Source organism: Schistocerca americana, chromosome 7 (assembly GCF_021461395.2).
Source record: "Schistocerca americana isolate TAMUIC-IGC-003095 chromosome 7, iqSchAmer2.1, whole genome shotgun sequence".
Lineage (NCBI taxonomy): Eukaryota > Metazoa > Arthropoda > Insecta > Orthoptera > Acrididae > Schistocerca > Schistocerca americana.
The window spans coordinates 317,913,946-317,926,888 of record NC_060125.1 but is presented as its reverse complement, the minus strand read 5'-3'; the positions used below and the strand labels follow the sequence as shown (position 1 = coordinate 317,926,888).

The window sequence follows — 12,943 nt, the reverse complement described above, 5'->3', positions numbered from 1 at the left end:
TAGTTTAAACATGAAGAAAATAAAGCTTTCGAAATGTGGTGCTACAGAAGAATGCTGAAAATTAGGTGGGTAGCTCACGTAACTAATGAGGAGGTACTGAATAGAATTGGGGAGAGCAGGAATTTGTGGCACAAATTGACTAGAAGAAGGGATCGATTGGTAGGACATGTTCTGAGGCATCAAGGGATCACCAGTTTAGTATTGGAAGGCAGCGTGGAAGCTAAAAATCGTAGAGGAAGATCAAGAGATGAATACACTAAGCAGATTAAGAAGAGTGTAGGTTTCGGTAGTTACTTGGAGATTAAGAAGCTTGCACAGGGTAGAGTATCAAGGAGATCTGCAGTCTCTGGACTGGAGACCACAACAACAACAGGTACCTATAATTAAAAAAGATACTGTAGGTGTGAAACAACTGTCAGATGTAGGAGACGTCCTGATGCCGCTCATGAAGTCAGGTTACGTAAGTAAACAATAAATATGTTACATGCATAAGAGGGTTCTTCGTACGACCAGTTAGTTATATAATGCGAGGATCATGAACCTCTGCTGTACGGTGTGGCCTTCCACAGTACCGGTTCTCCACTGGCTGGGAGAAGGTGATCCTGGTGATCGGGCTGCTCGGGGCTGCGGGCACGGGCGCCTGCCAGCCGCTGAACGTGCTCTTCTTCGGCGACCTGACCGGCATCATGGTGGACTTCGGCTCGCAGCTGGGCCCGGCGATAGCAGCGGCCGCGGCGGCCTACATGAGTGGCTACCGCGAGTACCCGGGGGAGACGCTGATCGAGGCCGTGCTGCGCGTCATGTACTCCACGGAGCGCGCCAATGACACGGGCATCAACGCCGATGAATTAAAAAACAATATCACCCAGAAGTTCCTCGACGGCATTCAGACCTTCGCTATCAACAACAGCATTGTCGGCGCCGCCACTTTTATAAGCACATACATCTCTCTCGCCTGCTTCAACTACGTAGCTTATACACAGGTAGGTCAGCGTGCTTGATTGATCTTTAAGCCTACATTTCTAAAATTCTTCTTGTAGGAGTAGTAAACAGACAGTCAGGTGCAAAACGGAAGGGATATTAAAAACCGCTTTACTAACGTTCAACGTTTATAAATAATGTTGTTCAGAAAGAAATCTGGACAACTGGATTTCGTATTGTGGCAGAGGTACGTTAAAATACAGCCCAAAGGCGTCAGTCGACTATAACATTTGACCTCCATAGTAAGTATTTGGTGCTCAACGTGGTTGTTATCATTTGGTAACTCCTCACCAATCTGAGTGCACTAGCTATGTACTGATGAGGAAGTACCAATGGGCAACAACCATGCTGTGCATGTTATAATTACTATCGAAGTGAAATCTTATATTTGACTAAAATAAATGTCTTGTGACTATGGCCTCCCGTCAGGTAGACCGTTCGCCGAGTGCAAGTCTTTCGATTTGACGCCACTTCAGCGACTTTCCCGTCGATGGGAGATGAAATGATGACGATTAGGACCACACAACACCCAGTCCTTGGGCGGAGAAAATCTCCGACCTATCCGGGAATCGAACATGGGCCTTTAGAATTGGCATTCCATCTCGCTGACCACTCAGCTACTGGGTGCAGACATATTTGATGGAGGATGCCCTACTGTCCTAGAGCTCGCAGCAGATAGTTTCAGTTATGATGCCTGAAAACACATTTCTCATACCCATGTGCCGTGATGAATGGTTCCAATAACTTAATGAGTGGGTTAGTTTCTCGCAACTTTTGTTCCACCGTGAACAAAGTCACGCAAGAGGCAATATCTAGAACCATTTTTCTTAAAATTAAGATAGATTGATTGAGGCTGGAAGTTAATAGTGTTGACCTGCAACGGTGGCGGCAAGTGCGTGGTGGTCGCAATCCTGAAAACTCATGTGACTACTCGGGGATGTAGTCCTGCATCTGCGATTGGGCAGACCTATTTAGGATAACCGCTGCCGACCCTGCACTCGAAAGGGCCTAGGAAAGGTGGACTAAACATTGGTAGTCACACTTGTACCTGACTGGGAATTCGCACCTAGAAGGTCACGCCTAATTTACGGACGAAAACCAAGAAAGAGCAATGACTATGGGTATTGGAACATGGAATGTCAGCAGCTAACTGGATTTAAATGGTAACAGACCAAAAAGTAGAGCATCTCTCCTCACCCACAAGCTAGCTATATTAGACGTTGCAGCCGTAAGTGAAACCAGACTGCCGGGCGAAGGACACATCAATGAGACTAGCTCATGATACACCATCTTTTGAAAAGGATAGGATGCGGATGAACCACGCTCCCATGGTGTAGGATTTACAGTAGAAACAAAAATAATGAAACAACATCGATTAACTCCCATTGCAGTAAGTTCTATTGCCTATGCTTTCACTTTAGGCAGTCAAGAAGATACGACGAATCTGTTCTACCATCAGCTTAGCAGTGTTCTCGTCACGATATTAAGTCAAAATAAACTCTTGTTACTAGGCGACATCAATGCTAGAGTTGGATGTGAGAATCGTGTTTGGGAAAACATCACGGGGAACCAAGGTGTTGGAAACTGTAATGCAATTGGGCTGCTACTTCTAGGTCTCTGAGCTGAGCACGAACTTTTCATCACTAACACGCAGTTCAGCTCACCTAAACTTTACAAGACCACTTGCATCCACGGTCAAAACACTGGCATCTCACTGACTACGTCATCATTCGGCAGCGTGGCAGTAAAGGCATCCTGATTGCTAAAACAGCTCAAAACATCGGTAATTGCTGGACTGATCGCAGACTCCTGATTAGCCATCTGAGGATCCTCGTCCATCATAAACCACGATTCTACTTTTCAAATCCTTCCGGGAGAAAATTCAACGTCAACAGCCTGCGGAACGAAACTGTTCGCTTTCTCCTGCAAAACACACTTTTGGGTCGACTTAGCAATACCCCATTTAACACAATAGATGTTGAACGGGAATGGTCCACTTTGAAGAACCCCATCAAGAGGACTGCAGAACAAGTCATTTGTCTTGACCCAAAGAAGAAGAATGACTAGCTTCATTACCCCATAAGTATCAAACGGGATGCTTACCTATGTTTTACTCTAGATCTATCCACCGTGAAAGGAAGCACACTTTCAAGTGATAATGCAGAAATTTCAAACTGAAATTAGAACAGTCAAGAGCAACCGGTGGCAACTAAAATCCAAGGAACTCCAAAGGTTGTCACATGCCAACGACGCACGGAGTTTTTATGCTGGAATAAAAGAAATACAGGGTGTCTATACAGTCACTTTACAACTTTTACATTTTATTACAACGTCAGTTGCTGAAATATTTTAACAACACTTCTTTTACTGTAACCACTGTTTATAAAAGTTTTCTGACAGTGTTTAATAGACCTCTATATAGGCGCCCTTAGTTGCACGAAGCACATCAAGACGGAATGCGATTTCTTGCCATAGTGAGATTTTTACTCAGCAGCGGAGTGTACAATGATATGAAACTTCCTGGCAGATTAAAACTGTGTTCCGGACCTAGACTCGAACTCGGGAACTTTGCCTTTCGCGGGCAAGTGTTCTACCACCTGAGCTACCCAAGCACGACTCACGACCCGTACTCACATCTTCAGTTCTGCCAGTAACTTGTCTCCTACCTTCCAAAGTTCACAGAAGGTCTCCTGCGAACCTTGCAGAACTAGCACTCCTGGAAGAAAGGATATTGCGGTGACGTGGATTAGCCTCAGCCTGGGGGATATTACGAGAATGAGATTTTCACTCTGCAGCGGAGTGTGCGCTGATATGAAACTTCCTGGCAGATTAAAACTGTATGCCGGACCGAGACTCGAACTCGGGACCTTTGCCTTTCGCGGGAGAGCTTCTGTGAAGTCTGGAAGGTAGGAGACGAGGCACTGGCAGAACTGAAACTGTGAGTAAGGGACATGAATCGTGCTTGGGTAGCTCAGGTGGTAGAGCACTTGCCCGCGAAAGGCAAAGGTCCCGAGTTCGAGTCTCGGTCCGGCACACAGTTTTAATCTACCAGGAAGTTTGATGTCTTGTCATGTTCGCTGTATCATAGCGTCATCTATGGTGACGATGGCATTACGAATCCTTTGCTTCAAGTCAGCAATGAGCCGTATCTGTGTTTGATACACGATATCTTTTACATACGCCCATAAAAAATCCAAGGGAGTGGTATCCGGCGAACGCGGTGGCCAAGGAATTGTGTGGGAGATTCTTTTATGTGTTTGTCTATTTTTTGTTTGTCTGTTATCGATGTATTATGCTCGCAGTAAAAGGTCGTAACAACGTGATAAAATTATCTCTGATAGTGCTGCTAAAGGAATTACTGTTTGTTGCGCGTATGAAGAGTCTTGGGAGGGACGGCTGCATATTTTTAACAACTATTCATACATCAGATTGCAGGTTCGAGTGTTGTTGTCCACGTCTCTTCCCGTACACGTCGCTTTCAATCTGAAACAATTCTGCTATTTCAATACATCCAAAAATACTAATAAAGGTCGTGACGCTCACCTTTGTTCTCATGAAATAATAACGGTTTATTGTGTCTCTTGTACAATTCTCCACATAACATCAAAAGAAGCGAACAGAAAACTTTAGTTGCCCTTAGTTACGAGTAAACCACACAGAGAGTAATATTCCGAGTCAACGATATAGTTATCATAGAGTCTTGCAGATAACGTCTTTGCCACTTAGCTTTCTCACAGTCGATTCACTACATTACATATTTATTTTACTACAATTGGCCCATCCCTCCCAATCCATTTGCCTGGAAATGTTTCATTACGTAACCGACGAACATGCAGTCTCCAATGTGCTGGTGCACCATCTTGCTGGAACAATTATAGTCGGCTGTTAGTCAACCAATTGTGGTGCTACGTATTCAGTCAGAAGGTCATGGTAGACATCTGCAATAACTTTTGACTCCTTCAAGGAAAATGGACCACTTACTCGGTTGCACATGATTCCGCACCACACATTCACTTTTGGACTATCCCGGTGAAGCTCAGAAGTCACATGTGGGTGTTCAGATCCCCAGATTCTCACACTGTGTCTGTTTAATGTCCTAGAAACATGAAAAGTGGCCTCGCCACTGAAACAAAGTTGCTTGAAGAGTGCTCCATTCTCCAAAACGCGTTCCAGCATGTTGAGTGCAAACTCTGTACGTTTTGGATTGTCATTTGGCTCAAGCGTCTGTAACAATTGCACTTTGTAAGCGTACAACCGCAAGTTCCCGCGGAGGACCTTACGCGCAGTAGAACGTGGTAGTTGTAACTGTCTGGCAGTAGTGCGGATGTACTTCGTAGGTGAACGAGTTAAGACGTTTAATACACGATCGATGTTTTCCTCGGATTTTCTTGGTCGCCCGCTCCTCCCTTTTATCTAACACTGTCCCTGTCTCCATAAATATTTTGTGCCATGCACGGACCGAAGGGCCAATGGTGGACCTTTTCCATACTTCATTCTGAAGTTTCGTTGAGTCTGAACATCCGATTTTGTCTCAATAAACCAGGACACACATTGTGCCTTCTCCTGAGGAGTTGCCATTTTATATAGGTTCAGCTCCTTCCATCAACATAGTATCTGAAAAAAAATTTAAGTATATGTAAAAACTTTAGTAATCAGTTATCACAATAAAAGAAATTTTGTTAAAATATTTAAAAAATATGCCATAGTAACAAAATTATGAAGCTGTAAAGCGACTTTATGGACACCCTGTATATGGGCCTGTTCGTTCCTCATCAGAAACCCTTAAAGCCACCGAAAGCACGGCCATCCTTAGAGTCAGGACATCTTGAATCGCCGGAATGTGCATTTCATCTCACTCTTAAACCGTAGTTCTGGTGCTGATGACGAACTTCTTGAACGTGTCTGACAATATGAGCTACAGTCTAGTATGGCAGTTCCCACCGGCACTTCAGGAATTCAGCAGAGATCCCGGTGAAGCTCAGCATGAAACCAAGAAAATGAACAGACCTGACAGCATTCCCCTCGAGATCATTCAAAGTGGTGGCTTGCTTCTAAGAGCCACACTCTTCTCCCTGTTTCTTCTAACGTGGGAAACGTGTAAGGAACCATCTGACATTAAGAACTCCACAGTTGTCATCATCTTTCAAAAACGCAACCGAAGCATATGTGGTAACTGCCGTGGTATATCCTAGCTGTCCGCGGTTGATAAAAGTTTTGCTACAGTTCTATTGGATCGCCACCAGACTCTTTCCGATACTGTAATTCCTGAATTTCAGTCCGCATTTTGCCCCTCCAGGCGAACCATTGTTATGATCTTGTGTGCACGACGACTACAGGAGAATTGCGGGGAACAAAATAAGCCTTTACTATTTCTGCTCTATGACCTAGAAAAGTCCTTTGATACGGCGCCCGAAAATCTAAGTGGAATGTCTTAAAACGTTTTGTCCACCCTGGAAACTTTGTGAAACTGATTCAAGCTTTCCATGATGACATGTCTGAGCCAGTAAGATACCAGAATGAAACATCTGACAAATTCCCTATCACTAATGGGCTCAAACAAGGATGCGTCCTCGTGCCATTGTTGCCTAGCGGCCATGTTATGTGAGGAATCGTCTGTAAACAGTTCAGAAACTGAACTCAAATACAGATATAACGGAGGGCTGTTTAATCAGTCTTGACTGCGCTCTAAGTAATTCACAAGTCTCACGCACATAACGGAATTATATTACGCTTACGACAATACTTCTCCACCACGTACACCAGCATTGCTGAAACTTCGTTTAAATTTTTTTAGGACTGCATATAAACAGTACTAGCTAAGTCTGCTCCTGGAACTGCCCTTCGTCATCTCAATATCTCTGTATTCAGAACACCTATGGAACAAATAGATCACTTCGTCTATCTATGAAGTATATTATCAACTATTTGCTGGTTGGAGAAGGATGTGAATAGGATCCAGGCCACATATGTTGTTTTTGGACGTCTCCTATGTCGTGTCTTCATGAATAACGGTCGGCCACTATGCACCAAACTGATGACGTATCGAACAGCTGTTGTTTCTACCCTGCTCTGTGGTTGCGGAACGTGGACGCAGTATCGCCGTGATCTTCACTTCAAGTGACAGAAGCTTAGATACATTTCGAACATCAAATGGGATGACCTTATATCAGACACTACGGTTCCTCAGAAGGCTCCGTTATTGGTCACCAACTCAGATGGGTTGAGCATATCCATCGAATGAGAAACAAGAGACTTCCCAGACAAATTCCATAGAGTGAAGTGAGCTCAAGTTGGAGGAGCCGTAGTGCTCCTCTGAAGCGCCAAAACAAGCAATTTAAGAAGGACCTAAAGAGACTAAACATTGACCCAAGTAACTGGTACGCCGCAGCAGGAGATCGTAAATAATGCTGCACAGCAACTTGAGCTGCTGACTTCCATTCTGAGCAGGACAGCCGGAGACATGAAAATGAAAAATGTCAGAGATGCAAACTTCGCCAGGCCAAGCTACCCTCAACTACGTGTAATGTATGTGGCCACTTGATTCATGCCAGGATTGGTCTGCTAAGCCATCACAGTCATCTCATACCCGAATTGTCGTGAAAAACAATGTAAATTCATGAGAGAAATGAAAACTGGGACGCGAGTAATCAGCTACCAGCAGCTCAAAAGGACAGCGGCCTCCAAATACTAGAAACTGCTCACCGATAGTAACCCTTGATTAAGAGTTCAGGAAGAATTTCTGTCCGCAACTCCAAATACTATGAATTGCTGAAGTAAGTCTTTCCTCTTTCCTACCGAATTTCTTATCAAATCGCAAGGCAGACGATGTCTTACAGAATATTCGGTTGGACATATTTGCTGGAAATATGTTTCGCCTAGTGTCAATACCCACAGATATGTGAGTTCCTCATGCGATCGATATACATCAGCAAGAAGTAAGAATCCTACGTTTGCGTGGAGATCAGAATCATCAGTGTTACTCCACATTGCCCCTCAGTATTCCCATTTTTAGAAAGATGTAAACTGTTTTGAAGAGGCATTCACTGTCGTCACTTTTGTTAGGGCACTTGATTTCAAATGCAGTGTTGAGATGATGAAAAAACTCTAAAGTGTTCCTTCAATTGTTGAGGAATTTAGTAATTCTTCCGTTGCAGCATCAATCAATGATCTAATTGCTATCCCGTTCCTCTTGAAATAGAACAGAAACAATAAAAATTCAAGTAATTAAGTTGTACTAAACCGTTTCTTCGAAAAAGCAAGAAACAATCAGACTGTTGTGAAAACAGAGGCTTTGTTGATTGTTCGGAGTAAGTTCGAAAGATTAAGCATCATTACTACCATAAAATACAACAGTAATTTAAACGATATTTGACATTAGAGCAATCATATTTATGTCAGGTGATTGTGTCACCCCGAACGATACAGCTGTCACCCTTATGTTTATGACCAATCCAATTAAAATATTTTAAAACCTGTTTATAGAGTTATTGCTAATACATATCCAGACAGTAAATGAATTTGATAAGGTTGTCTTGGGTCATTTAAAGTCGAACAGAACAGCAGGGTCAAGGTAGCCCTTGGGTGACATCTGAGCCCAGTGGGCACACAATCATTCTGACGCCATTGGCAATTTGTAACAATACGTTTGCAGTTACCTCGCAAACTGCTCGTGTACTCACGTTTAGTGGAATGGTTTTTGTTCTATACACTTGTACCCACGTCAGTGTTCGCTGTTAATTATGATTTAATTATGACAGACTCCGTACTCTGCAAACCATCGTACGGCTTGGACTGAGATTACATAGTGCTTCACATGTATGTTCCTTCATTGCAGATTCACCGGATCCGGAATCTCTACTTGAAGTCTGCGCTGCGTCAGGACATTGGATGGTACGACGTGCACCAGTCAGGAGAGTTCGCGAGTCGCATGTCAGAGTGAGTAGCAACTTAACTGAGTTTCCTCTTCCGGCGATGGGAGACGACATCAGAGGCTGCGAGCTCGACTTCGTATCTGAGACCTCTGACTTCGCATTCGACTTTGTTTTGTTTTCTTACGGTACACTCACAAAAGCATTTCACATTGCAGCAGCTAGTTTCAACCAGCCAGTAGTCGTCATCAGAAGTGAACCATGAGTAATGTATGACTGAATGTAATTACTTATGGTACCCAACCGTGCAGGTTGAGCTCTTGTCTTTGACCACGACCGGCATCTTTTGCAGTGTATTTAATACGATGCAATTGGCAGTCGTGGCCAGAAAAGTGTTCTTTGAAGTTGTGAGAGCACTATGTCGGAGCTAAGTGAAATCTAACGTGGGCAAATTGTTGGAGGTCGTATTGTGGTAGCCAAAGTGTTTGTTGTTTCAAGATCGAGACTTGGGACTTACGGAAAGCTGGAAAGGTGTGGACGGGGGCCAATAAGTTACCGTTGGTTGCACAAAGACACATACAATTTATTTTTAAAAAACAAAACTCTCAACAATAATTTTTAAAAGATTTTACTACACTGGCGGCTGAGAGCCTTATTACAGGAATTGCAAGTTATTGTCGGCTGAAGGCACCAAGCAATGTTACACACAATCAACGACTGAAGGCCTAGTTAAGAAGATACAAAATTATTCGTAATTGAGGGCCAGAAGCAATCTCAAAAATACACTCTGGCTGAAGGCCTGATTTACAAATGATGTGGACAATTAAACGTTAAAAATACCAATAACCGTTTTAACAATCTTAATAACTGTAACAAGTTATAGTGACGGCCGAAGGCCTTATCAAGACAGACCTGAAAATACAGGGTGTCCGAAAAGTCTATCGCTGATTACGTAAATTGATAACTCAGGCTAGAAGTAAGATACAAATATGAAACTGGTGCCTAATTGTTTACAAACTATCAAAGTTTTTTTTCACACATCAGTAAACTTCCACATGAGCAAACTTGGCAGCACGTAGCACATCTAGGCGATATTCAATTTCCGTCCACACATTAGCCAATATCACTGGAGGGATCGATTCAACGACTGTGGTTATCCGTTGCCGCAGGGTTTCAAGATCTGGTACACGTGTTCGGTAGACCTCGTCCTTGACATAACCCATAAAAAGAAGTCTAATGGGGCTATGTCAGGATAGCGTGGAGGCCAAACCGATGGCCCATCACGACCAATCCATCGCCCAGGAAAGGTCATGCCGAGATAGGCATGGACTTCCAAACGCCAATGAGGCGGTGCACCGTCTTGCTGAAACAAGACATAGGGGTGATACTGAAGCAGCTGAGGAACAGCATACAGCTGCAAAATGTCCAGATACACTGCAGATGTGATGGTAGCCTCAGCGAAGAAGAATGGCCCGATAATTCGATCGTGCAATAGCGCGCATCAAACATTCATCTTTGGACTGTGTCTGGTGCACTCCATGACCACGCCAGGGGGTTGTGAACACCAAATGCGCACATTATGGCGATTCACTACTCCACTGACGAAAAAGGTCGCTTCGTCGGAAAAGGCAATTCGTCTGCGATAACCATCATCGTCTTCAATACGTGATAGCATTTCGACCGCAAAGTCATATTGACGTGTACCAAATACACGTCGTTCGCTGCGACGACCGACCGAACTACCAACCAACGGTCGTCCCCACTCAAGTCAGGCACTGGAAAGGTCGCAGTATAAATCATCGACTGACAACTTATTGCCATCAGGACACTTCGACGGGCGAACACACACACACACACACACACACATACACACACACAAGTGTAAGTTGTACTACTCGAATATCAAGGTCCATTCAACTAGAACTCGCTGAATCCGGTCCTTGACGTGCTCGTGAACTCTCGCGATCATATCATTCCGTCGTGCGTGTGTGTAGCCAGCGATTGGGCGAGTACTGGCTGTCCGTACCTCTCTGCTACTCCGTCTCAACTCAACTCCCTGGACACACGACGACCCGGAAATACTAAAGGCGGCTCCAAAGATGGTACCGCAGTACGCGCTATCGATAAGCGTTGCTGCTACCACGCACGGACAGACAAGACAAGCAAACGTAGTGGCGCCAGTGAACAAACTAAGAAAACGAGACGCCATTATCGCTAGTACAAGATGCCAAGCTATGAACGGCATCAACGCGAGCCGCACACGGCTCAAAGATGAACCGAAACGAAAATTTAACCGCATACAAGGAGGCAGTAAAAGCATCAACTGCCTTAGTAAGTGGACGAATATGTGAGTTGCGTGATCGTGGAGGACGGTCATTAAAGATGGTTGTAAAGAAAAATAAGGACTCCACTAGAAAAAGTGCCTGTAGAACTGAACGTCGCACTCGCGAACGCTGTCAGCACCAAAACCATCTGTAAGGAACTCCACAGTAATAATATTGAACTCCTTTAACCTTTCTCTGAACGACTTTGCAAACCTGTCTATTTTGTCATCTATCTTGTGACACTGGGCTGCAATGCTAATGTTTTTCAAAGCTAATCACACTATATCACCAAGTCTCAACTTAGAAGAAGGTGGTAGCAGTACAGTCTCTCGTATCTTACCTGACGATTTTTTTATATTTTTGAATAGTAAAGTCGGTCTTAAGGATTCGTAATTCCTTTCAATTCAACTATGATTGCTTGAAACAAATGTATGTACGAGACCGACGGTTTGTGGCACCGTTAGCAGTATAGTCTACACAATTTATCAAGTTCTTTCATGCTATGCACAAACTGATTACGTATTAGACAGTACGATGAAATGTGAATTGTCCTTATCAATCACTTATATAAAACGTGATCACAAACTACCGATCTGAACTGATAACCGTTTCAACAAACCTTAACAAATGCCATTTATAGAATTTTACAGGAGGGCTATTTTTTAGTTTTGCTCAGTATCGTAGATTATAAAATTTCAGAAGTGTAATACTGGTCATCCATGTAGATAGTCATATATGAAGGAATAGTTCAAGTTCATCATTAACATCCTTTATTGCGAAAAAAATTAGAAGCAACAAATTTTTACAAAACTCAAAATATTCACATTTCCATGTCTATTTCTGCTTTAACGCTACAAATCCTTTCACAGTTTCATTGTACCTTTGCAAAGAGGTGCGTCAATTTTAAAACTTAGGAGCTCTTTTAATGCAGAAATTGATGATCTACAACTTTCATTCATGACTCTGAGTTACAGGAGTTGGAACATGAGAATAAAGCACTTTCAGCCACATTGGTATAAGCTGCCTATCTTTGACGATCGATTGTGTCTAAACAGCTGACCCGATTTTCACTGTTAAGTAAGTCATTCTACGCCAGATTTGAGGTTCTTTCATTTTGTTGCTTTCAAAATAGTCTGTGAGGTGTATTGTTTTCGAGTTACAAAGGAAAACGAGAGAGAAGTCCCAAATTTTCGTAGGTTTTCGGCGTTTAGAAGTTTAGCACAAGACAGAAATTCTCGCAAACTATGTGGGCTGTTATTTGGGATGACTTGCGTCGATGAAAATTATTTCTAGTTTGCACATATTTACTGGCCAGTAGAAGTCTAATGTGCATACACTGGTCGTAGTAAGAAATCGTCGTGTTCAGCTGTTGTTATATTGATATACAGTGAATAAGATCATTGAAGCACAAACACATGCTTTCCTTGTTGTTTCCTTTGCTGTTTAAATATGGTTACAAACTCTATTCGGATCTTCATTTCAAGATGCAGTCTTGCATTTCTCATTCTTTTAACACTGACGAACTTGCTTTATCTTGCACTTTTCGCTTCCTGAACTATCGCAAAATATTCGAAATGTTCTCATATCTGAATAATTATGTTCCAACAAGAGCATACTACAGCAGCTACTAATCTTGTATCAAAACAGTGGCTGAACATAAAAGAGAACTAAGTATCACAAAAACCATTGTTGCTAAAGAAACGCTTAGCAAACATTTGTTTTATTTATTAAGGATCTTGTGTGATTGCCTGACAATTATCACATGCAAAG

The 12,943-nt window shown here is 43.0% G+C and overlaps 1 protein-coding gene across 2 annotated transcripts in view; it reads left to right on the top strand.

Moving 5' to 3' along the window:
- The window catches only part of LOC124622572 (ATP-dependent translocase ABCB1-like), a 163,805-nt gene that overhangs the window by 39,463 nt on the left and 111,399 nt on the right, over positions 1-12,943 (top strand). The window contains exons 4-6 of one of the 2 annotated variants that reach the window (XM_047148320.1): positions 570-722; positions 816-983; positions 8,816-8,916. In XM_047148320.1, coding sequence (XP_047004276.1) covers positions 570-722; positions 816-983; positions 8,816-8,916 — 422 coding nt within the window. Of the gene's footprint in view, positions 1-569; positions 723-815; positions 984-8,815; positions 8,917-12,943 lie in introns of those variants that run through there. The other variant, XM_047148319.1, reaches the window with a different exon arrangement.